Genomic DNA, 24474 nt, shown 5'->3' with positions numbered 1-24474 from the left:
TGTTTTCTTCTACAGTACTGGAGATTGAATCCAGGAGTGCTCTACCACTGAGCTACATCCTTAGCCCTTTTAAAAATATTTTTATTTGAGACAGCATCTCTCTAAATTGCTGAGGCTGGCACAGAACTTGCAACCCTCCTGCCTCTGCCTCCTGAATTGCTGGGATTACAGGCATGTGCCACCATGCCTGGTTCTACTGGACACTTGGAGAGAAGCCAGGACCCCCCATGGAATAAGCTATTTTTTGTGGCTTTCTCCATTTTACATTTTATGTTTTCATTCAATTTTATATCTGGTTTATGTGAATAGAAATATTTCCCATTTTTTTTAGTTTTCACTTGTTCATAACCATTATCAATTTCCTGTTTTGACTGAGTTTGTAAGAATACATTTTAGGTTCATTTGTAATAATTAAGCATTATTTCAGTTTTGTTTGCCTTGAAAAGGAAATGATTATTGTTCAATTCTATGATGAATTGGCAATAAAATAACTGAACTTCTGTCATTTCACAAAAACATTTAGTGCAATATACATACTAAATAAACAGCTAAGAGGCGGGTGTGGTAGTGTACCCCTATAATCCCAGTGGCTTGGGAGGGGGAGGCAGGAGAATCACAGGTTCAAAGCCAGCCTCAGCAATTTAGCAAGGGTTTAAGTAACCTAGTGAGATCTTGTCTCTAGATAAAACATAAAAAGGGCTGGGGATGTGGCTTAGTGGTTTAGCACCCTTGGATTCAACCCCTGGTATCAAATAAATAAATTGCTAAGTGACTTCGACAGTTTTCCTGTACAATATTCATAATCTGACAGTTTTCTGATTGGTCCCTTTTATTTTTCTTTATTATAAAGTCTGCTGCTGAATTCTAGTAGGAAATCCCCTAAACTCCTAGAATGTGCTGAATTGGAGGGCAGAGGATAGAGTATGGGATGAAGGGCCTGTGATCAGAGGTGTCCAGATCCCTCTGCCACTCTCTGGAGTCTACTCATGGGCAGGTGAAGAGGACATCCTCACACAGGGCTGACCACTGCGACTGCTCTCATTATTGTAGCTTGGACTCCTGACTTCACAGAGCTGCCAATGGGTTCTGTCCTCTTATCTGGTTTCAGGCACTCACCCCATCACCCCTGGTGGCTTGTCTGACTCAGATGGGAGGACAGTTTCCTTGGCTTTTCCCCCTGCCCCATCCTCTGCCCTTGGCCTCAGGGGAACCAATCTCCCATCACTTCTCCTGGGACTTGTCTGCCTGCCCCTGGCTGCATCTGTGCTGATGTTCCACCTATAGGTCCTGGTGCCCTGCCAGAGGTTTCTGGAGATGCTGGTTGGCCCAGCCTCTTGGGGAAGAAAAGAAGGGCTGACAGAGTGACCTAGGGTGGAGTCCCATCCTGTTTATAGGATTGTGACACTCCTGAGGTTGGCAGATTCACAGTTGGAACTATTTCACTGGGACAGTTCCTGGCACTCAGCTAAGGAGCCCGCATCTTGGCAGGGGCTAGGCCTGGAGTGGAGTTGAAAGGATTGGCATGGAGAGCCTGTCACCTGAGGGACGACCTGACCATCCTCACCAGGTAGTGGTATTTGCTGAGCCCATGGGCACCAGTCAGAATAGGGCCAGGGGCCATTGTGCATTCTGAAAGCAGGGTGGCTCTGGTTTCTGTGTAGACTGAGACAGAAGGTGCGAGTGTCTATGCTTGGGGATGTGGAGTGGTGGGTGGGTGAACAGCACCATAGAAGCAGAGACTTGGCCAGCAGAACCTCCCTTCTCTACCATGAGTGACCAGGCAGGCAGTAGCACCATTGGTCCCTTCTCTTTCTCCTCCCAAATGCATATGCTCCACATCAGAGAACAGTGGCAGCATGTTACAAGGGTGAGCTACCAGGCTCAGAGTCTACTGTCTTAGGCCAATGGACTTCCCAGAACTGGCTGGTGCCCTTGGATCACCCCGTGTGTCTTAGATTCTCAGGGAGCCCAAATCCCCATCCACTGCTGATTATTTATTGGGTCCAAGAACTGGGAGGCTGCAGGAGGCCAAAGTAGCCTAGAGACTGCTTGCTCGGCCCCTGCCATGTGCTTCCCCTCAGTCTAGATCACTCATCTTTTTCCAGGGACCAAGGCCAATGGGATTGGTTCCTCAGGTTTCCCCTTGTAACAGTGATTATAAGGCAGGCTAAGTGTGCCAAGGTCATTGTCCAAAGTCCTTTGCCTAATCCCCAGACCCTGATGGGCTGCTTCTCACTTTGGTCCTGAGACCCAGGACTGAGTTGTATCTAGACAAGTAGCTCCTGACCAGGGCTCCTGGGAAAGACTTGGTCAGGGCAGCCTGGACCCATGGAATCTTGGGTGAGATAGTGAGAGTACCCTATCACTGAACAACAATATCCATTGCTCCAGCCTGAGGTCTGGAGGATCTATCCCCAAGACATGCATCAGTGGAAACATTCTTATGGGGCCTCGGGAACAAAAGTCTTCAGGGTGGTGGAGGGCCCAGTAAGCCCCAACTCCATCACTATTTCCCATCAGGATCCCCATGTCTCAGAACAGTCAGCTATGGAAGTTTCTGAAATGCCATCCTTCCAGCTCATCTCCCCCCCCACCTCATCCCCCCTCCCCACCCCATCCCCCACCCTGCTCTGGGTCTAGCCCTAGGGGTAAAAGCAAAAGCCCCAGACTAGAGAATCTGGGAGTCTGCCTTATACCTGGGAAGCACCTTACTTCTTGTTGGTGTTCCTAGGACTGGGTCCGTAAGACCAGGTCCTCAACACACAGGCTGTAAACCCCCGTGGCAAGTAAGACCCAGGCATAGTTTCACTGGCCTTTTTCCTGGAATGGGGGGCCTGGAGCCCGCACTGGTGGCAGCAGTTTGGCTGGCAGGGAAGGCTGGGAACCAGGAACTTGTTCTGGGACATGCCTCTGTGTGGTCTGGGAGAGTCAACTCAGCCTGACTCAGAAAGATATAGGGCCCAGGGCTCTGCCCATAGTGTCCATCATCTGCTCTCCAGCCTCCTTCATATCTCCCCCAGTCACTGAGGGCCAGCAGTTGAAAAGGACAGGACTGCTCATTCTCTATTCTTGCCAAACACTTAGGATTATGGTCACAGATACTAGGCACCCTATTCTTCAAGGGCTCAATCCATTCAGGCTCCCTTGAGCCACACCATCACCATGGGCAGGGGTCAGTGCTGAGCCTCTCACAAAACTTCCTGGCAAACATGGCCCCTGGGCCTTTCTAGGGAGGACCAGTCATTGTAATTATTGTCACAATCTTAGCAATGGTCACAGAGGTGAAGAAAGTTGGGGCTTCACCCAAGGAGAATAACCCCTTGGGGTGTGGGGCTTTCTGAGGTTGAGAAACTTAGTGATTGGAGGAAGAAATGGACAATGATACTAAAATTGGGGATGGTGACTGACTGGCTGGAAATCAAGCAAAGGGGACACTTCTCAGTAGCTCCAAGTAGCTTTAGAGCAGCCCACAGGCTGTGGACTTGTGGAGTCCTGGCCTCGCTGAAGGAGCTGGGAAGTGAGGCCTGGCTGCCTGTATCCTTCCTCTGTGTGTGGCCCTAGGATCATCTCAGTCATGACCTTCTCTGTGGCAGGCAGATGGGGAATGGAAGCGGGTGTCTAAAATGTCATTAAATCCCTTCCAGTTACACCTCTGCCTTAAAGCCCATGGGGTTGAAATGTTGCTGATGTCACTGGAGTTAAACCCCAAGAGGAGAGAAATGAGTCTACCTTGCTGGGGGATCACATGTGCTCTGCTGAAATGACAGGGACATTCAGCATGGAGTGGGAGATGGAAGATGCGAGGGCAGGGCCAGAGTCAGGAGATGCTCTGCTGCAGCCCATTGTCCTTTATGGTTCTCTGTGGGAAACAGAAAGTGGGGTCCTCATGGCACAGAGCTAATTCTTAGATGGCAGCATCCATGCAAGGATTAGTTCCTGTGGGCATGGAGACCAGCTATAGGCAGGAAGTGGGGCCAATTGTGGAACACAGTCAGGATCCAGCTTTGGTTTCTCCATACCACTGTTTCCCCACCACCCAATGCCACCTGTTCACATAGAGACACCACGCTGCATCTGTCTCCCTTGGGTGGGAATAGAAGGGGTGGGAGTAAGGAGATAAGGGTCATCCTTACTCTACCCTGGTGGCAGAGCCCACTGAGTGGCAGGAGTCTCAGCCTGGGATTTTCTTGACATAGGGAACTTCAGTGGGTTCTCTTTCAGGGCTACCACATTGTACATCTCCAGGGCTTACCATTTCATATGCCTCCATGCGAGTGGTACCCATTGAGGTCCTATCACCTGTGGCCCTTCAGAGTTCCCTCCTGGCTGGGGGCAGACCCTGTAGATTCCCCTGGGCAGGTGATGCCCATTCTAAGGGCCTTCCCTGTGTAGACTCTTCCTGCTGGGGTCAAACAGTGAAGAATTGATCCTCTTGGTCAGGCTCCTTATTAGGATGATGCAAGGCCAATGACCTTCCTTGGGGTCAGCCCATAGTTCTGCCAGGCCCATTTGAATTATCTCAGCTTATGAGGCCTAACAATCAGAAGTCTGTGCAGGGTACCCAGACATAGACCGCTGAACACCAGGATGAAGAAACTTGAGATCCCCTAAACCTAGCAGTGCCAGCCTCAGCCGTGCCCTTCTGCTCTCTGCTTTTCTTCCTGCCACCCATTTGCTGCTCATCTTTTCTGCCCCTCCATGTTCTTCCCACTCAGTTTCTTCTCCTTCATCACTTGGGCGTATCTTAGGCCCTACGTGGCCTCCTGAGCATCTTCATACACAATGACCCTTCACCCACAACACCTACTTCACACTGTGCCTGATGCTCTTGGAGTTGCCTAATTCACCCCCAAGAAAGCACAGATAGGCTGAGCTCCCTGTTAGTCCCAGTAGATATCGCAAGCCACTGGGCTCCAGGTCTCAGCCTCCTTTGAGACACTGGCCTAATTCCTGTCCAGAGGGCTGAGGGCAGGATGCTGGGAGGCAGGTCATATTCTTCACCAAAGGGCTGTCTTCCCTGGGAGCTCTGGGTGTGGCTAACTCCCAACTGATCAGTGAGATGGCTGCTCCTTGGCCCTTGCTTTGTCCTCTACACTTGAAATCCTATTCCTAAAGGGAAGAAAGGATCCCACAAACTGCCACCAAGGTGGTCTGCTGTTTCCTGTATGCTGCAACCCAGAACCATTAGCTCCAGGACAATGGTAGACAAAGGTTATCTGGTCCCGAGAGGATGTTTCCAGAGGGTCTGGCAGCCTGGCAGCATCACCAAGTATGGGAAGATTGGTGGGAATGTGTCTGCAGCCAGGGACTTGGGCAGCACAGCAGCTCCTGATTTGGGTAACAGAATGAGCAGGAAAGACTCCGCAGTTTGATATTTCTCTCCAGGGGGAGGCCTCAGCATGCTGGCAGCTCACTGTAACCGTCCTGGAGGCTCGGCGGCTGCGTGGACATGACCTGTGTGAGTCTCTCCTGGGCTCCCAAGGGTGCAGAGAGGATGGGTCGCCTTGAGAAAGGACTAGACAAGTACCTAAGGGTTGGGCTGAGCAGCCCACAGCAGCCACTGGGGTCTTAGTAGGAATCTGGCAAGGCCCCCTGGAAAAGGATATGAGGACTTCTCTCTCTTCTGATGGTTCTCTTGACATTGGCAGTGAGTGAGGCAGACCCATATGTGATCCTGCAGCTGCCAACCATTCCTGGAACAAAGTTCAAGACCAAAACAGTCACCAACTCCAGTCATCCTGTATGGAATGAGACCTTCAGTTTCCTTATCCAGAGTCAGGTCAAGGTAAAGGCTACGGTACTCTTTTTGCCAGTCACTTGCAGACAGTCTAGACCCCTCCTCCTGCAGGGAGGGTTCTTGGGGTAAAGCATATGTCCTCCAGAGCTCATGCAGAGAAACTCTGGGAAGGATGGTGTCTTTGTGCCCCAGTCTGTTTGTGCTGTAGGTGAGAGAATGTATGAAAGAATAAACACAGTCCTTCTACCCCCGGCTACAGGATAAACCAGCAAACTGCTGATCCTTTCTAAGCCCATCAATGTTGTGAGACAGTCAGTGCCCCTCCTGAAGGGGTTGCTGTTGGGTTAAAGGAGGCACTGCATTGTGGACTATAGACACATTGCCTGCAGGCACTTGCCTTAGGTACACAGGGAACCAGAGTGGGGAGAGAGTTTCTTGATAGAATTTGATTTTTTAAAATAAAAACAAAGATTAAGAGGGGAAAATTAGGAACTTTGCTTGAATTCCTTATACTTCTTTTAAGTTTTACAGCTCTATGTGAGCTCTTGGTGCTATGAGTAGATAATATGCTAAGTTGTTCTTTTGGGCCCCTAGAATGTTCTAGAGCTGAGCATCTGTGATGAAGACTTAATCACGAAGGATGACGTCTGCTTTAAGGTTTTCTATGATGTCTCAGAAGTCCTCCCTGGCAAGCTGCTTAGGAAAACCTTCTCCCTGGATCCCCAGGTGGGTGGGGAGCTCAGGATGAGATCCACTTCTTCTAGCTCCAAACTGAGGAAGTTGTTCAATTCCTCCCACCTAAGGAATGTTGCTATGTTGAACTCATCTATAAAAAAAATGTAAACGTCTCCCAGAGATATTTGCATTTTAGTAGAAAAGGAACCGCTTTAGCTGTGCAGTTGCAGATTGAATTACCCAATTCAGGAGCTTTAGTCATCTGAGAGGAAGGTTTGGGAGGTGAATTTGCTACATCTCTCAAAACACAGCACAGTACAACCACCTCAGGGTACCTCCATCACTCCTGCTCATGGAGCCCAGGGCCTGCTCTGTGAAGGTCTTGGGGCTCTTCCTGCAGCAGGCTTGGGATAGGGAAGTGCAAAGTTCTGGGGTCTCCTCAAGAGGAAGAAGGAGGGCCTAGACATCTTCAATCCTCCTTTGGCCATGTTCCTTGTCTTCCTCTTCAGCCTGGCCTAAAGCTTGGGGACCCAGAAGAGAGGGAGACCTGTTCTACAGACTTACTATTGTAGATTACGTGAGCAAGGAGCCCTTCTTGCCCTATCCTCAGTTTCCTCCCTTGTAAGTTGGAAATAACTGTAAAAACATGCTCCCCTTAGAGGCTGCTCGAGATGGCTGTCAACTATTAAATGTTCCTGACTTGCTCATCCTCTTTGATTTCAGAGACAGGAAGAGTTGGATGTGGAGTTCCTGATAGAAAAAATGTGAGCAATATTTCCAGAGAGTGGCTGAGGACCCCTCTATTCAGGGAAATGGCCCTGACTCAGACCCCATTGATCTGTCCAGCCCAGTTGCCCCTCATCTCCTCACCCCTTCCAAAGTGGTCCTAGAGAATTGAGGACAGAAAGCCCAAATTTCCCTTGGCCTGCTCTCTCCTCTCACCTTCCATTCTGCAGAGGGCTCTCTCCATCACCCTAAATCTTAGCCAGGATTTAAGAGCCTGTAGCATCACCCTGGGAGAACTCACATGGGGGGGCGGCGAATCTCGGCAGCCAGGGGGAACCAACTCAGGATGCTTTTGCCTTTGCGAGGCCAGACTCTAAATGGTTTGACTTTTCTAGGTCCAGCTATCCAGAAAACCTCATCACCAACAATGTCCTTGTGGTAACCACCTTCCCTGGGCTTAGGAAAGGGGCCCCGATAGCAGGGGGCAGGGTGTGGCTGAGAAGGAACAAGGCAGGGGCAGGGCTTGTAGTAGACCATCCCCAGCCTCTCAGCTAGGTGGTCACCTGGGGCCATGTGGCTTGGAGACAGTGGTCACCTGGAGCTAAAGGTCACATGGAGAGCAGGGAGGTGGGCTCTGCTGAGAGGAGGTTTTGGTCCAAGATTGAATGGTTAAGGGATTGTAGGGGAAATTTTAGGTACTTTCTGAAGGTGTTTAGTCATGTAATGAACTCCAAGTTCCTAAGACAGAATCAGAGTTCTTCCCTGGAAGTCCTGGTGAAATCCTGCAAGCCAGGCCCACCTTCAGGTTGTCAATTTTGAGGTCACTGAGATTCAGAGGGAGTTTCCAGTATAGTGTGCTTCCAACCTAGGCAATCAGGGTCAGTCAACTCCTTCTGGAGACCTGGGAGGGTCCTGGTTCCCTCTTTCCCAGCTGCAAGCTCACCAGAGTGCAGTGGACAGGAAGGACCACAAGGTGGCGAGTTCCTCATGAGAAGCTCTCTGCTCTGTGACCTCAGCCTGGCAGCCCTGGAAAGGAACTGGAAGCTAGAGTCCTAGGATCAGAGATGGTGCCTTGGCACAAAATCTAAGGAGGCTCTCACCCTCAAATGTGTGCAAGTGTCAATTTGATGAACTATATTACTTTTTTAAAGAATACACACTAACATGAAGTCATATCTATGGCAACTGCCCATTCTCTGGGCGCCAGAGCCCAACAGTGGGTTGGTAAATTCAGCAATTCTAGGGAAAGGGCCAATCATAAGGGTGGGCAGGACCATTGCCAGGGTGCTTAACAGACAAAATGCCAGGGCAAGTCCCTTCAGTGACGACAGGAGGCATTCTAGTCACTCCTGTGTTCAGTGTTTCTTCATCACCCCACTGGTCATCCCGTGGCCTGTGTCTACACATGCTACTTGGGAGTTGTCGTAGTGGAAAACAGCCGCCAGGTCAAGGCTGCAGAGAAACAGAGAAGAAGGATCTGTGCCTGGGAGCTGGGGGCTTTCAGAGGTTTCATAATTTCTATAAAATCAGGAGAACTGGGGTCCGGGTGGAGGTCTCCTGGTTGCTGTGGAACTTCAGGCTGAGCAGTTACAACAGATCTGAGAGGGAGTGAAGGGCTCCTGTTTCCAGGCTCATGCCGAACCCCCCTTCTTGTTAGTGTGTATTGGATTTAAGACAGTAGGGCTTAGAGGGTTGAGGTTGAGGAGGCTTCAGTTTACCCTGCAGAGCCCCAGCCCATGATGTGGTCTGCCCCAGGCCCGAGAGCTATCATGCCTGAATATCTGCCTGGACAGAGCAGGGAGTACAGCACTGACTGCAGGTAAGATCTGCTCGGAACCAGGTCTGGACTCTGCCTGGAACATGGAAAGGAGGAGGGTGGGAGAGGGGGTGTCAGAGGGGCAGACACACAGGGAGAACTGCAGAGGGCAGGAGTTGAGCAAGAGTAGAGCGTGCCTCTGCCTTCTTGACCACAGGAGGGCAGCATGTCTCCTCTGGGCGGGAGATGAGCCACTGAACTGAATGAGAACATGTCACAGGATGTGGGAATCCCAATGGGGGTTGTGAGGTCCAGCAGGCCCAAGAGGGCCCTTTTCAGAATCCTGCTTACCACGTTCCAGCCTCCTGGACTTTGTCATACCCAACCAGTGTTGCTGGTTTCCCAGGTCCTAGCTGGTTCCAGGCTCTTGTTCCCCATATGCTAACTGCTCCCTCTCTCCCTAGGACAGGACAAACTGGAATTGGAGCTGGTGCTGAAGGGGTCATATGAGGACACACAGACATCCACCCTGGGCACAGCCCCTGCCTTCCGCTTCCACTACCTGGCAGCCCAAGATGCAGAGCTGAGTGGGCACCTGAGGGTGGGTCTCCACTCTCCAACTCTCCTGCCAACTCCAGCCTTTAGCCAGCTCCAGTTATTCCTGGCCTTCCTCTGCCAAGGCCAGGCCCCCTGTGACCTTGTCGGCCTTTCCCAGTTAGGCACCCGACCCTTGGAAGACAGTGAGGATTCGCAGGGACTGGAGACTACTACAGCATGTCAGTCTTTGAACCCTCCGATGACTTTTCTATTTTCTTAGAATAAAACTTGATGTGTATGTCCACAAGGCCCTGCGCAGCCTGGCCCCTGCCCACCCCTGTTCCCTTTGTTCATGATCCTCCAGCGGTACTTGTTTCCTCTTCCTTTCCCAACATGCCACATGCTTTCCCTGTCTTCCTCTGGTTGCATCCAAGGGGGCGGCCTTCTCCACCGTCTCCTCCTCCTTAATATCTCAGTTCAAATTGCACCTCTTCAGAGGATCCCTCCTTGACTCCCCACCTCAAACAGACCCCACGTTTGGTTACTCAGTCATATCACACTGCTTATGTCCTTCACAACACTCATTAACATCAGTTCATTGCCTGTTTCTTTATAAAATTGTAAATGTGATTCAGTGAGACCAATGCCTTTGCACTAAATATTATCTATGATGATAATGATGATGATTCGGTACCAGGGATTGATTCCAGAGGTGTTTAACCAATGAGCCACATCCATAGGCCTTTTTATTGTTTATTTTGAGTCAGGGTCTTGCTAAGTTGCTGAGACTGATCTCAAATTTGTGATCCTCCTGCCTCGGCCTCCCAAGTCACTGGAATTACAGGCATGCACCACCACACCCAACTAGCCATGATTATTTTATAAATATTAGTAATTATAATTGTTACTAGTTTTATATTATCAGAGAGGGACTTAAGCTATCTTGTTTGTAGTTAGATACTCAGAATTATCAAATGAGTGAATGAATGAATGAATGAATGAACAAATGAATGAATATTTCCCTCCAGAGTTCCAGAAGCAGTGGATCGAATTCAGACAACTCAGCTGGGCACCTCACTGTGCCCTTGAAGTCCTTGGCCATAGGGAAAGAGGTGACCATCAATGTTCCTACAACAAATGTAAGTTGCCTCAACTGGATTGGAAGTGCCAGTTGAATGAAGTTGAAAGAGCGCAAGACCCCAGGGGATACCATGTCTGGCTCAGGATCTGGGACATTCTAAGCAGGGTCTCTTGCTTTGATTTCAGGCTCCAGGAGTGAGGTTGCAGCTCAAGGCAGACAGCTGGTGAGGGGCATTCAAATCTGTGGGGGCAGTGAGGGGTGAGCAGAGGAGGGGAATGCTGTGGATCTTGGGGTTGGAGCAGAGAGATTATTTGGCAGCTCATTGTGGAGATAGTCAAACAGTAATTGAGCCATGCATGGTGTCTTCTGACCCCCGGATCCTCCACTGCTCTAGCCCTAAGGAACTGCCTGTTCGCCTGGGCTTCGATCTGTGTGCTGAGGAAGAGGCCTTCCTGAGCAGGAGGAAGAAAGTGGTGGCCAAGGCCCTGAAGCAGGCCCTGCGATTGGACAGAGACCTGCAGGAGGATGAGGTTTGGGGGTATAGGAGAGATGTGGGTGCACACACTCTGGACTGGCCTTAAAGTAGTACCTGATTCCTATGCCCCCTACAGATAATCCAGTACTAGAGAATGGATAGTGCGGGTGTGGGGGGGAGATGTGGGCCATGCCTAAGTGCCAGGGTTCTTGCTCCATAGGACTCTGACCTGGGCTGAAAGCTGTCCCTTCTTGGGTAAGGGTTTGCCCTAGCTCTAACCCTGACTCCAGTGGTCCATGAACACAAGGCCCCCTCCCTGGAGGCAGTGAGTAGGGTGGACTCCTGGGTAAGGAAGGAGGCAGCTCATCCTTGTGTTGTTAAACTGATCTATATCTGTGTTCCAGGTCCCTGTTGTGGGCATCATGGCTGAAGGAGGAGGGACCCGTGCCATGACCTCCCTCTACGGCCACCTATTGGCTCTGCAGAAGCTGGGTCTCCTGGACTGTGTGACCTACCTCAGTGGCATATCAGGCTCTACATGGTAAGGGCAATGGGAGCTGGAACAGCAGAGGTGGCCAGGCCCCAGAGGGAGGCTGAGTGGATGCTAGAGGAGTCTTTTTTGTTGTTGTTGTTGTTATTTTGTAGTTGTAGATGGATACAATACCTTTATTTTATTTATTTATTTTTATGTGGTGCTGAGGATCCAACCCAGTGCCTTACACATGCTGGGAAAATGCCCTGCCACTGAGCTACTATCCCAGCACCAAGAAGTAGCCTATATATGGGAATGCCAAGTGGGTATGAGTAGTATGATCATCAGTAGTAAGATGTGACAGGGATCGTTCAGCTTTTTTAAAAGGTAGAGACAGATGTATATGGAAGTGCTGCCATGTGGCGGGGGGAGATGCAGGAGGCCCCTCCTAGACGCTACCAAGGCACTGGAAGTTTGCTGATCCAGTAGGAGCTGGGTTTGATCTTGGCAATCCCACATACAGGCTTGGGCACCCTTGAACAACTTCTTTCTTCTTATTCTTAGTTGGCTTATGTCCAAAATGGGTGTGCATATGCCATAGAATTGGAATAGACAGCCATGTAAAACATTTAACCTAATGCTTGACACATGCCAGGAGCTCCAAGTTGGTGGATCTTTTTTAGGTTTCATAGTTATTACCTGGGTTAGTGCACATAACACTTTTTGAGATAGTTTCTCTTCTTGCTCATATGTGATAGAGATGAAGAAACTGAGGTTAAGAGATGCTGTTTGACCTAAAGATAGCATTGTCTTCCTGCCCCCTCATGCTTCCTATGGTGTTAGAAGTTCACCTCCTTGAGTCTCATTGAAATATGACTTTGAGGGCCTGGGGTTGTGGCTCCGAGGTAGAGCACTTGCCTAGCATGCAGGAGGCACTGGGTTCGATCCTCAGCACCACTTAAAAATAAAATAAAGGTATTGTGTCCATCCACAACTAAAAAAAAAGAAAGAAAAGAAAAGAAAAAGAAATATGACTTTGAGGAGAAAAATAGGAATAAACTTCTGGGGAGTTTAGATGACAGCTGTTGACAAGCAAATTCTCAAAGGGCTTGAGGATAGGTCTGAAGATGGGAAGGGTGTCTAGTGCTGACCAACATGGTAGTCACTAGCCATATATGGTTATTGACTTCTTGAAATACGGCTGGTTCAAATTAGGATGTTTGGGCTGTGGATGTAGCTCAGTGGTAGAAACCTTGCCTCACATGTGAGAGGCCCCTGGTTCAATCCCTAGTTCCACAAAAACAGAAAACATTTTCTATTTGTAACACATCCAAAATTTGGATGTGTTACAAATATAAAATATATACTGAATTTGAAGATTTGTCTTGAAAAAACATAAATTATATAAATAACTTATCCATAATCAACCTACACTTTGAAATAATACTTTTTGCATATATGGAATTATTAAAATTTATTTTTATTGGTTTATTTATACTTTTTTAGTGTGGTTACTAGGAAATTTAAAACTATCTATGTGGTTGGGATGTGGCTCAGTGGTAAAGTGCTTACTTAGCATGTGCGAGACTCTGGGTTCAATCATCAGCCAGCACTATACAAGAAAAAAGATAAAGAAAGAAAGAAGAGATGTTAATTAATTACATATGTATCGTTCACATCATATTAATATTCATCATCATTGATCTAGAAGAAGAGAAAGCCCTGATACACATTTCCAAATTTGCAGATCCTTGGCAGCAGGAGCAATGTGCTGGGAGTAGATAGAGGGTGGGAAGGAGGAGCTGTAGTGCCCCATTCTGGGTCCCAGCATTGTCTTGCCCCTTGTTCTCCTAGGGCGATGGCCCACCTGTACTGGGATCCTGAGTGGTCGCAAAAGGACCTTGAGGGACCCATCAGCCATGTCCGGGAACATCTGACCAAGAGCAAGCTGTCAGCCTTCTCCCCAGAGCACCTGGAGATCTATCGCAGAGAGCTGCAGCTGCGGGCTGAGCAGGGCCACTCCACCACAGTTGTGGACCTGTGGGCCCTGGTGCTGGAGTCCATGCTGCATGGCCAGGTAGAGCACATGCCCAGATGGGGCAGAGTGGGTGCGGGCATTTTTTTTTTTAATATTTATTTTTTAGTTGTGGTTGGACACAATACCTTTATTTTATTTATTTATTTTTATGTGGTGCTGAGGATCGAACCCAGGGCCTTGCACGTGCTAGGCGAGTACTCTACCACTGAGTCACAACCCCAACCCGGGATGTGGGCATTTCTTAAAGAATCTGGGAACTATATCCTGTGTCAGTATCTTTTCAACTTTGGAATGCTACCTTTCTGAGTTAGACTTTTCTTCAATTAACTGCCATGTAGCAGAAATTTCTGGACCTCCTAAGATCTGGGGATCAGTCAGGGTCAGTTAAGCAAACAAAACTTTTGCATTGTTTGAGACAGTAAGATTTCTAGAACCACTTTTTAAAAATTTATACTGCAATATGAAATGTTATCATTTTTCCTCATCTTCAGATAGAGTTAAAAGCACAGACTTTTGAACCAAATTCCCTGGATTCTAATTTAAGTGTATTTTACTTTCTGTGTATCATTAGGCAAATCACTTAATCTCTCTCTGTTTTCTCTGTACAGTGGAAATGAGAACAGTATTTTTTCTCTCGGGTGTGTTGTGAGCATTCAATGGCATCTTGGCATAGAGTAAGCACTGAAGGGTTAGCTCTTATATGTCTTTACTAGTATCCTAACAACATCAAGACAAAACTGAGCATATGAATTTTGGACCACAATGTTTCTTCCGAAGAATTTAATAAGTTAACTGCTGGATCTCGCATTAACTGATACAATTATTAAAATTTAATTATTCTTTTACATTCCTGTTTTATCACATATAATTATCTGAAAAAAGTTTCAAATGGATTAGAAACAACTAAAAGACAAAAGTGTCTTTTAATATGCAAAACAAAAAGTAAACTGACTGGGGACAGACTCATGTAGAGCCTGGGCTTACATGCACAAGGCCCTCAGGATCAATTGCCAGTACCACAGAAGAAAAGGGAACTGTCAAGGATATTAATAGCAGAAAGAAGGAAATGAAGTCACTTCAATTTTTTTCTTTAAATTTTATTCTCAGCGGCAAGCACAATGTTGCTTAGAAACTACAAACCATTCTTTTGTTATTTTAAAAAATATTTAGTATGCAAATATCAATATTTATATAAATATTTATTATTTAAGTCTTCACACCTAAGAAAATGAAAGAAGCACAAAACATTATAATGAATATGCAGGATCTCACCAACCAACCTAAGAAATGAAATGTTACAGATAGAGTTGAAACCCCATGTCCCCTCCCCCATCCCATTTCCCTCCCACACCATCACGTCATCACATGCATATCTATAGTTCATATACTTTAGTCTATTATATAATCACATATATTTAATATACTTTTATTATACATTCTTTTATTACATATGACTTTAATACATGTACCCTTAAGAAAGCACAATATTATTTGAGTGAACAACTGTGTACAAGAATCCTGATACAGATATGTTAGAGATTCTCTAAGACTCTAAGATATATATCCAGCAGTTGAACTTTAGAAACATTGAGTCTATATACCTTCAACTCTCCTAGCTGTGCTAGATTGTTCTACAAAAGAGTGGTTTTAATTCATAGCCCCACTACCTGTGTATATTAGTTCCGTTTTCTCTACCTCTTCTTCAGACTTAGATTTTTTTTTTTCCATCTATGGATGTGAAAGCAAACTTCAGTATACTTTTGCATTTGCTTGATTTTTAGTGACACATCATACTTTCAAGTCTATTTATCATTTGGGTTCCTCTTCCATGAATTGTCTCCTAAAATCCTTTTCCAATTTTCTATTTTTAATATCATCTTTAGAATTTTTTTCAATATTCTGGATATTAATATTCTTGCATATTTTTTTTTTGGTACTGGATTTGAACCCAGGAGACTTTACGACTGAGCCACATCCCTAACCCTTTTAATTTTAATTGGAGACAGGGTCTCACTAAGTTGTCCAGGTTGACCTAAACTCGTGATCCTCCTGCCTCAGGCTCCCAAGTGGCTAGGATTACAGGCATGTGCTGCCACACCTGGCCTAATATAAGTTTTGAAGATCTGTTTCTTACAAATAGGACTTGAATTCAACCAAAATTTAAGTGTTATAGGGACAGGGCCCACTTTATTTCAGATGGATCCAAACACCCCCAGTTTTGTATACTGATTTTTTCCCCTCCCATCATTGGCATTGAGACTTCTATCACATCAGGTTCCTATATTCATAGGACTCGTCCTGAGCTCTCTATTCCATTCTCACAGGACTTATTATCTATCCCTATGCCAATAGCACCCTGACTCAACTATTGTAACTTTCTAATAAATCTTGGTATTTACTAGGGAAAATTTACCCCTGGCACCTTTGTTTTTCTTTAGAATTATCTTGGCTACCCTTGGCCCTTTGCTCTTCTCCCTACATAAAATAAACAGTTAATCAAGTTTCATGATAAATGTTGCTGGGATTTTGGTTGACACAGCATTGGATTTATAACACCAAAATAATTACTTGAAATATTTTTATTTTATTAATATTCTATGTCTTCTTTGGATCTATTGTTTAAGATTCATATTCAGATTTTTGTTTTGTTTTGTTTTTATTGTGTGTGCTGGGGATTAAGCCCAAGGCCTCATGCATGCCAGGCAAGCATTCTACCACTGAGCTACATCCCCAGCCCTTATTTATTTATTTTAAATTTTGAGATAGGGTATCGTTGAGTTGCTTAGGGTCTCGCTAAGTTGCTGAGGCTGGATTTGAACTTGTGATCCTCCTGCCTCAGTCTCCCCAGCTGCTGGGATTATAGGAATGCACCAATGCACCCAGCTTCCCAGTTCTATTTATTTATTAATTTATTTATTTTGGGATGGAGTCTTGTTAAGTTGCCCAGGCTGGCCTTAAACTTGTGATCCTCCTACCTCAACTTCCCAAGTAGCTGAGATTTCAGGTGTGCACCCCTGCTCCCGCTCATATTCAGCTTTGAAGGTTTTTTTTTTGTTTTGTTTTAACGTTTTTTTTTTTTTTCTTAGTTGTAGGTGGACACAATACCTTATTTTATTTATTTGTACATGGTGCTGAGGATCGAATCCAGTGCCTCACACGTGTTAAGCAACTGCTCTACCACTGAGCTATAACCCAGCCCTGAAGGTGTTTTATTGACTGAATTTTCTGCCTGCTGGCAACAACTAGTTACTATAGTGAGGAGAAGCTTATTTTAACAGCTCACTTCACAAGGGGCTAGGAAATTTAGTATGATCCCAGGCTATAAAGAGGATTTCTACTTAATCACCACTTGATCCTCTAGCAATGTCTTAATGTGTGGTTTTATGTAAAAGGTTTATAGTCATTTTCAAAAAGACAAAGTTTATTTCATTCTTTATCGTTCACAAGAATAAAAACCCTTGTGACATTATTGACCATGTATGTATTTTTTGAAATGAGCACCTATGCTGCTTAAAATTTTGTCCCCATATAAAAGTTTTTCAATTTATTGTTTCCTTTATTTTCTTAGCTATCATGTTTTACCTCTTAATGATAATTTATTATAATATATTCTTGTTTGTTTGTTTTGGTACTGGGGATTGAACACAGGGGTGTTTTACCACTGAGTCACATCCCAGCCCTTTTTACTTTTTATTTTCAGACAGAGTCTCACTAAGTTGCTTAGGGCCTCACTAAATTACTGAGGCTAGCCTCAAATTTGTGATCCCCCTGCCTCAGATTCCTGAGTTGCTGGGATTATAGATATGTGCCACCGGGTCCAGCCATTTATTATTCTTAAAATAATGTTTTATTCAGACAATTTTAACATTGATTTCTAATTTTTTGTAAGTCTTTAGAGAAAGGCAGTTATTTATTACCTCTATAATATACTAATCTAAGTATGAGAAATCATTGTGAAATATCAGAAAAACTTCTTTCAAGACAATTAATGATATTAATTTCATTAATATCAAGTTTATTAGGAAAGTATCATATCTTGAAACATTACTCAGAATGAACTTGTCATTCTACTTATGTCTAAAATATTGGTTCAGTTCTTATAACAATCTACTACAAAAATGTACCAGTTATGCTGGGGGTGAGCTCAGAGGTAGAGTGCTCACCTAGTATGTGCAAAGCCAGACTTTGATACCTAGTTCACCCCCCCACACACACACATACCAGTTATAATCAGTGCATTTCAAACTAGTTATATGTGTGTGTGTGTAGGAGGGTACTGGGGATCGAATCCAGGGGTTCTATACCACTGAGCTGCATTCTCAGCCCTTTTTATCTTTTATTTTAAGACAGGATTTTTCTAAGTTGCTTAGGACCTTGCCAAATTGCTGAGGTTTTCCTTGAACTTGCAATCCTCCTGTCTCAGCCTCCTGAGTTGCTGGATTATAGATGTGTGCCCTCACTCAAAATACCTCTTTAGATTTTTTTCCTTTATTTTTTACTGGCAAGTCTTGAACTGCTTAGAAGCTCCTTACCATTCTAAAGGAGAAACTCCTAGTTTTTCTCTTATCTTCTCCTGAGTGAAGAGGTTTTTACATATTTTTCTGCAATACTCAACAACAAAAAAAATTTGCACACCCTTTAGTTTACTATGTACACTGCCTGAACCATATCAACATATTACCAAGCACCACCATTTCCAGTGGGTACCTTGAGTTGTCAGAATGATGTTCTGCAGAATTGGGGATACTTACTTGGAAACTATGAGGCTAGAGATAAAAAATCCTATGCAGCTTAGTTGTAACTATCACAGGGTATCCTTGGTGCTGTTTTAGTAGGTGTAAGGGTTGCTTACCCTTTCCCAAAACTTTCTCTAGGGCAGAAATTGTGAAACTGTAGTAAAAAGCCATTTTCCTCCTCATTATACATATAAAAAGAGCAATAAACAGTATCGCTAAATAAAAAGACATTAAGCTGGCAAGAAGGTGCATGCCTGAAATCTCAGCCTCAGGAGGCTAAGGTAGGAGGATCTAAAGTTTAAGCCTCAGCAACTTAGAAAGACCCTGTCTCAAAATAAAAAATAGAAAGAGCTGGGGATATAGTTTATTAGTAAAGCACCCCTGGGTTCAAAACTCAATACCATAAATAAATAGATAGACATTGAAGCTGGTGCTGGGAAACTTGGTAAGACCCTGTATCAAAATCAAATTTGAAAAAAGATTGGGGATGTAGCTCAGTGGTGGTAGTAGAACACTTGCCTTGCATGTACAAGGCCTTGAGTTCAATTCCCAGTATTGCAAAACAAAAAAGACATTGAGAAGGGAAATTGCTGATGTTAGTCAACTCTTATCCTCCCAATCACATGGACACATTCACTCCGCAGCACTGATTTATTGATGTTGTTGAGATAACGTCACCTATAGCAGGAGCTCAGGCCCTGTTGCGGATTGTTCTGTGGATTCCCTCTATAACTCAGGTTATATTGGGTACCACTGAAGAACTGGGGGAAAGATGCATGAGTTGACACATGAGTGCTCTTGTCAAGTGACAGAGGACTATCAGGAAGGAGGAAAGACACTACTTGTGCTAGATTTTTGCCACACTTATAGGAAGGGGACTTCTTATTGGGTAGGCTGGGCTAGACTCTTGGGACTCAATCTCACTGATCATCAGAATCCCTTGGGGAGGTTTTTTAAAAAGATAAATTCTGAAGTGACTTCTGATAGACTGATTCTCATACAGGCCCGTCAAGCTATGTGTTTAACCTGCTTTATAAGTAAATTTGGATATAAGGGCTGGTATGGTAGGTTGGGAGCTTCCTAGGTCTCAACACTCTTCTACACTAAAAAGCCTAAGACAGAGATGACATGTGCCATCCTGTCCAAAACAGCCCAGGGCCAACAGCCCTGGCCTCATCTGTGGCAGCACCATTCTTGTCAAGGCATGGCTTTGGGCAGCTGCCACCATTCACCTTTCACCTTGAGGGAGTTTGAGAGGAGCCCCATGTACATCTCTGAATAGAATGTGAACTTTCTGTGTCCCTAGAACTCAGGGAGGCTCTGTGGGGCTCCCCCCAAAAGCAAGCCATAGTCTTTGCCATCAGTGACAGAGCTTGGCATTTTATTAAAGAGAGAGTTAGAAACAGAAGGCAGGAATAAACCACAGGGTACAACCTCATACTGTGCAAACAAAGCAGGAAAGGAGGAGGAGGAGGAGGAGGAGGGGGAGGCAGGAACACCAGGAAAATATCTGGGAGGGGCTGAAACTTGAACCCTAAAAGGGCAGCAAGTCCCTTGGCATAGCTCAGTGTGTACTAAAAGGGGATTGCGGTGTGCTTTCTGGAAAGCAATGTGTGCATGCATACATGTGTATGTCTTCATGTCAGTATTCACTTCTGCTCCTGAGTCCCACTGAGGCACAGGGTATGGGGAGAAGGACGGTTGTCACTGTTGTCTTCGGGAATGGCCCTCCTGGGAGATAGGCAGTATACAACCTGCAGAGCCCTACATGTCCACCTTGGGCCTGGTGAGGACATGGGGACAGGATTGGGAACTGGATGCACATACCCACCATTCCTCCTAAATCCCAGTGAAGCAGCCACCTCCTTCCCCCCAGCCTATGTTCCTGCCCTGCCCTTGTCCTGGTAGAGTTGCTGCTTTCAGGGTGCTCCCACCCTCACTTGGGTCCTCATGTCCTCCAATCCCAGGTTGTGGATCAGAAGCTGTCAGGACAGAGAACAGCACTGGAGCGTGGTCAGAACCCTCTACCTCTTTACTTGAGCCTCAATGTCAAAGAGAACAATCTGGATACTTTCGAATTCAAGGGTACAGTCCTATTCACTCCATCCTCCAACACACACACTCCCTAAATCCTCTGCACCCTGAGAATCTCCAGATAATTCAATCTGGAAACTTCTATGCAGATTGTACAAGCTTCTGGAAGGGTGTTGGTGCTAGTAAGCCCAAGAGTCTGCCTGGGGTGCTCCTTGCCCTTGGGTGGGGGTGGTGTTTGAACATGCAGATGGGGTAGGATGGGGCTGGTTAACCTAGGACCCTGCATTCCTCATGTTTCCTGAGTTGGTGCCAGTCAGGAGGAAGGCTGAGGCATGTCAAGGGGCAATATCTTTGACCCTTGGCAGAACTCAGCCTCCCCCAACCCACACAACTCACATTCCTGCCTCTCCTTCCTGCCACATTAGAGTGGGTTGAGTTCTCCCCCTATGAGGTTGGGTTCCTGAAGTATGGAGGTTTTGTCCCTCCTGAGCTCTTTGGTTCCAAGTTCTTCATGGGGCAACTGATGAAGAGGCTCCCTGAGTCCCAGATCTGCTTTCTAGAAGGTAAGGAATGGTCACTCTGCAAGTTTCTTCCTGGACATGAATCCTGCAGCTCAGGTCTGGGCAGAGCCCCAGGGTGAGGGGCAGGGGTTGGGCAGTGGGGAAGAGAAGCCATTGGAAGAAAAGCCTTTTTCCAGTTCCCATTTTCCATCTGCACTCAAGAGTGGGGACCGCTGGCTTCCAGGTGGAAAAGACAGGGAGCAGGTGCCTGAAAGCTGACCTCTGTGGGTTTGGTCTTCAGGTATCTGGAGCAATATTTTTTCCCTAAACTTGCTGGACACCTGGTATGGCCTCACCTGCTCTGAGGGGGACTGGAAGCAGCACATTAAGGACAAGATCCAGAACGTAGGTAGGAGAGGGGACACTAAGGGGAGCCCAGGATGAGGCTGCTTCCCTTTAGATATGGTTGAGGGGATGGAGTGCCTTGGGGGAAGAAGAGCTGGACATTTCCAGGCCTCTCAGTGGAGTAATGTTTGTTCCTCTGGCTGCAGAGAAGGCACCTGTAGCCTCCTCTGCAACCTCCTCATGGATGGAGTCCTCCTGGCTGAAGTCTGGAACAGCACTGGCCCAGGCATTTAAGGGCTTCCTGACTAACAGGCCACTCCACCAGTGTGAGGCCAACTTCCTCCATGGCCTCCAGCTACACCGGGACTACTGCAACCAGAAAGACTTCTCCACCTGGGCAGGTAAGGGCCATAACAAATATGGACTCCTGGGTGAGGATGGGCCATGGTTGTTAACTGAAAGATGCTTGGGGGTCACAGCATCCACTTCTGGTCTGTAGTCTGGAGAAGATCCCATTGAGAGGTCTTGGGAAAGGCTGGGGTGGCATGTGCATTTAGGGAGTGACACCAGATATAAGGAAGGGACGTGGAGGTGGATGTTGTTGGTGGGCTACTGTGGCAGGGTGGCTGCCTCTGACTGTCACTGCCTTTCTCACCAGACTTCCAGCTAGACCCCATCCCCAGTCGACTGACCCCCCAGGAACCCCAGCTCTGCCTGGTGGACCCGGCCTACTTCATCAACACCAGCTTTCCTTCCTTGCTCCGGCCCGGTCGCAGGATGGACCTCATACTCTCCTTCAACTGCTCCCTAAACTCACCCTTCGAGGTGCTTCTGGTTGCCCCCTGGGGACCCAAGACCCTTTGTCCAACCAGGCCAAGATCCAGGGGCAAGCAGCAAGGCCATTGAGCTACTGACCTACACCAAGGAAGGGAGAGGTAGCAAGCTGTAACCCACAAATCCTTCCAGGGTCCTGGTGGGGAAGGGCTGCAGTGGTGATGGGGTCCTGGGCTCCCAGGACGCCTGCATGGGTCATATATCACCACACCAAAGAAAAATAACTGGACAGAGCTAGGAGGAGACACTGGGCATCTCCACATGCAACCCCACCTCCCCTGAGGACTTGGTAATGCTGGTATGCATATGTAGGTCACCTACTGAAGCCCTCTAGGCTCTGGGACTTGAATAATCCAGCAGTAGCAATCCAAATGGAGGTAGAAGATGCTGGGTCTTCATCGCACCTAAAGATTTGAACCCCTAGAATCCTCAGACTCTCTCTGAGGCACATGCAGCTTAGCTGGGCCATGAGCAGGACAGAACCAGCTGGATGACTGGTGATGTGGGTTGATGGGTTCTCTGAGCTGCCTTCTGTTCCTCCAGGCGCTGCAGCAGTCGGAGCTGTACTGCAGGGCCCGGGGGCTGCCCTTCCCCCATGTGGAGCTCAGCCCTGAGGACCAACTCCAACCCAAAGAGTGTTACCTCTTCTCAGACCCCACCTGCCCCGAGGCCCCTGTCTTGCTGCATTTCCCGCTGGTCAATGTTTCCTTCAAGGACTACTCAGCTCCCGGTGAGACCGCCTTTCCTCTTCCAGCCAAGCTGCCTGGCCCCTTGAGGCCCTGCCCCAGTCACCAGGGGAGAGGGAAGAAAGTCTGCCCTGAAAAGGCTCAAGGCCTTGGATAGATACCTCTGGCCTTGGTGGCTGACACTCACATCCCCGCAGCATCCTCATGTCACTGTGCAGGTTTCCTTAGAGTCATGACCCCAGGCTCCTTTAGCCTCCTCTTCCCCCAGTACTTATAGATACCCCTGAACTTCTCTAGTCCTGCTCCGGGCAGTAGCTGGGGGCATAGGTCACTTGGCCTCTTTATTATGCTGGGCAGCCCAGGCTGAGGTCCTTTCTCAGGAAGCTGGCCTTCTTCTCCTCAATGGCCTCCAAATCTAAACACTTATCACGCTTTTATTTTCTCCTCCCATCAACTTGTCAGAGTTTATTTCCTTTGGGTGGGAAAAATCAAATTTCTGTCTTAGTGGGTTATACCCCAATTTTTAGTTCCCACCATAATTTAAATCTCCCAGCTTTATTCTTAACATGTTCAGCCCACATCTTGGAATTCTAGAGAAATTTTCTCTCTCAACAAAGGCTGGTTCTTACAAAGCCAAAGCTCTATTAGTTTCCACCATTTTTTAACCTAATTGACTTTCTTGTTCTGGCTGTTTCCACCTTACCCAGAAGCAACACAGAGCCATACTGTGGAGCTGCCTGAATAGTGGAAGAAGTGTCATGCTACAGGGAATTTGGGAGCAGAAAACTCCTCATACTTAAAAATAGCATTCTACCATTTACATTGATATTTTTGGGTAAAAGGCACAGATAATTGGGGAAAAAGCAGCTCTCCACTATATCCTATTCAAGGCTTAGTTCTGGCCAGCTGTAAAGGCCTCTGGTCCTTCTCCTGATGCCCCTTCTACCCCTGGGCAGGTGTCAAGCGCAGCCCTGCAGAGATCCCTGCTGGCCAAGTGGATGTCACCAAGGACACCTCCCCCTATGCCCTGTGCAACATGACCTACAAGAAGGAAGACTTCGATGGTCTGCTGAGGCTCAGTGACTACAATGTGCAGAACAGCCAGGCTGCCATCCTGCAGGCCTTGAGGACTGTTCTGAAGCGCAGGGCCCCTGAGGCCAGGCCTTCAAAGGCACAGATGTAAGACTGCTCAGGAACCCCAAGACTCCAAGGGCTACATTCTGACCCTCTGAAGGCTGGGAGCTTAACCCAGTCTGCAGCTGGGCGTAGCCACAGCTCTCTGGCTGAAGTTCCCAGCTCTCCTGGGCCGGGGCTACCTCACTCAGGTCCTGTTCAGGGCAGGCTGCATCCCACCCACCATTCTCCCTCATGTTCACAGCTAGCTCAAGAGGAAGTGGAAAGAAACTCTACTAGGCCAGTGTGTAGAGCAGCTGGTCATACCAGACAAGCTTTCACAAGTAGTTACTTTAATTCCTGAGCAGAATGGATTTGGGATGGCTTTAGGCACTAGGAATCTCTCTCTCTCTCTCTCTCTCTCTCTCTCTCTCACACACACACACACACACACACACACACACACATACACACCTGCCCCCTCCCATTCAGTATAAAGTCTTGCACTCATTCAAATTTATTCTTAAGTATTTTATTATGTTTGATGGATTACAAATAGAACTGTTTACTTCATTTCTTTTTCAGATTGTTCATTGCTATGTTCTAGAAGCACATTTCATTTTTGTATATTGATTTTGTATTTTGTAATCCTGCTGAACTTGCTTCTTAGCTCTCATACTTTCTATATATTCCTTAGAACTTTCCATGTCATCTGCAATGGAGATGGTT

The 24474-nt window shown here is 46.8% G+C and overlaps 1 protein-coding gene across 1 annotated transcript; it reads left to right on the top strand.

The window, feature by feature from the left end:
* Positions 1–1504: 1504 nt before the first annotated feature.
* Positions 1505–23835, top strand: Pla2g4d (phospholipase A2 group IVD). Its single transcript, XM_046461956.2, has 20 exons — positions 1505–1567; positions 5386–5458; positions 5649–5785; positions 6332–6463; positions 7136–7176; positions 7534–7576; positions 8894–8957; positions 9359–9495; positions 10460–10570; positions 10698–10735; positions 10907–11042; positions 11392–11528; positions 13314–13536; positions 20201–20318; positions 20693–20830; positions 21069–21176; positions 21319–21513; positions 21771–21937; positions 22490–22676; positions 23589–23835. The coding sequence occupies exons 1-20, from the start codon at positions 1523–1525 to the stop codon at positions 23813–23815; spliced, it is 2457 nt and encodes an 818-aa protein (XP_046317912.1). The 5' UTR covers positions 1505–1522; the 3' UTR covers positions 23816–23835.
* Positions 23836–24474: the final 639 nt, after the last annotated feature.

This window comes from Marmota monax, unplaced genomic scaffold (genome assembly GCF_021218885.2).
Source record: "Marmota monax isolate L192 unplaced genomic scaffold, Marmota_monax_Labrador192_F-V1.1 WCK01_AAM20220418_F8-fsc00001, whole genome shotgun sequence".
NCBI lineage: Eukaryota > Metazoa > Chordata > Mammalia > Rodentia > Sciuridae > Marmota > Marmota monax.
This window is presented reverse-complemented; position numbering and strand designations above follow the sequence as displayed.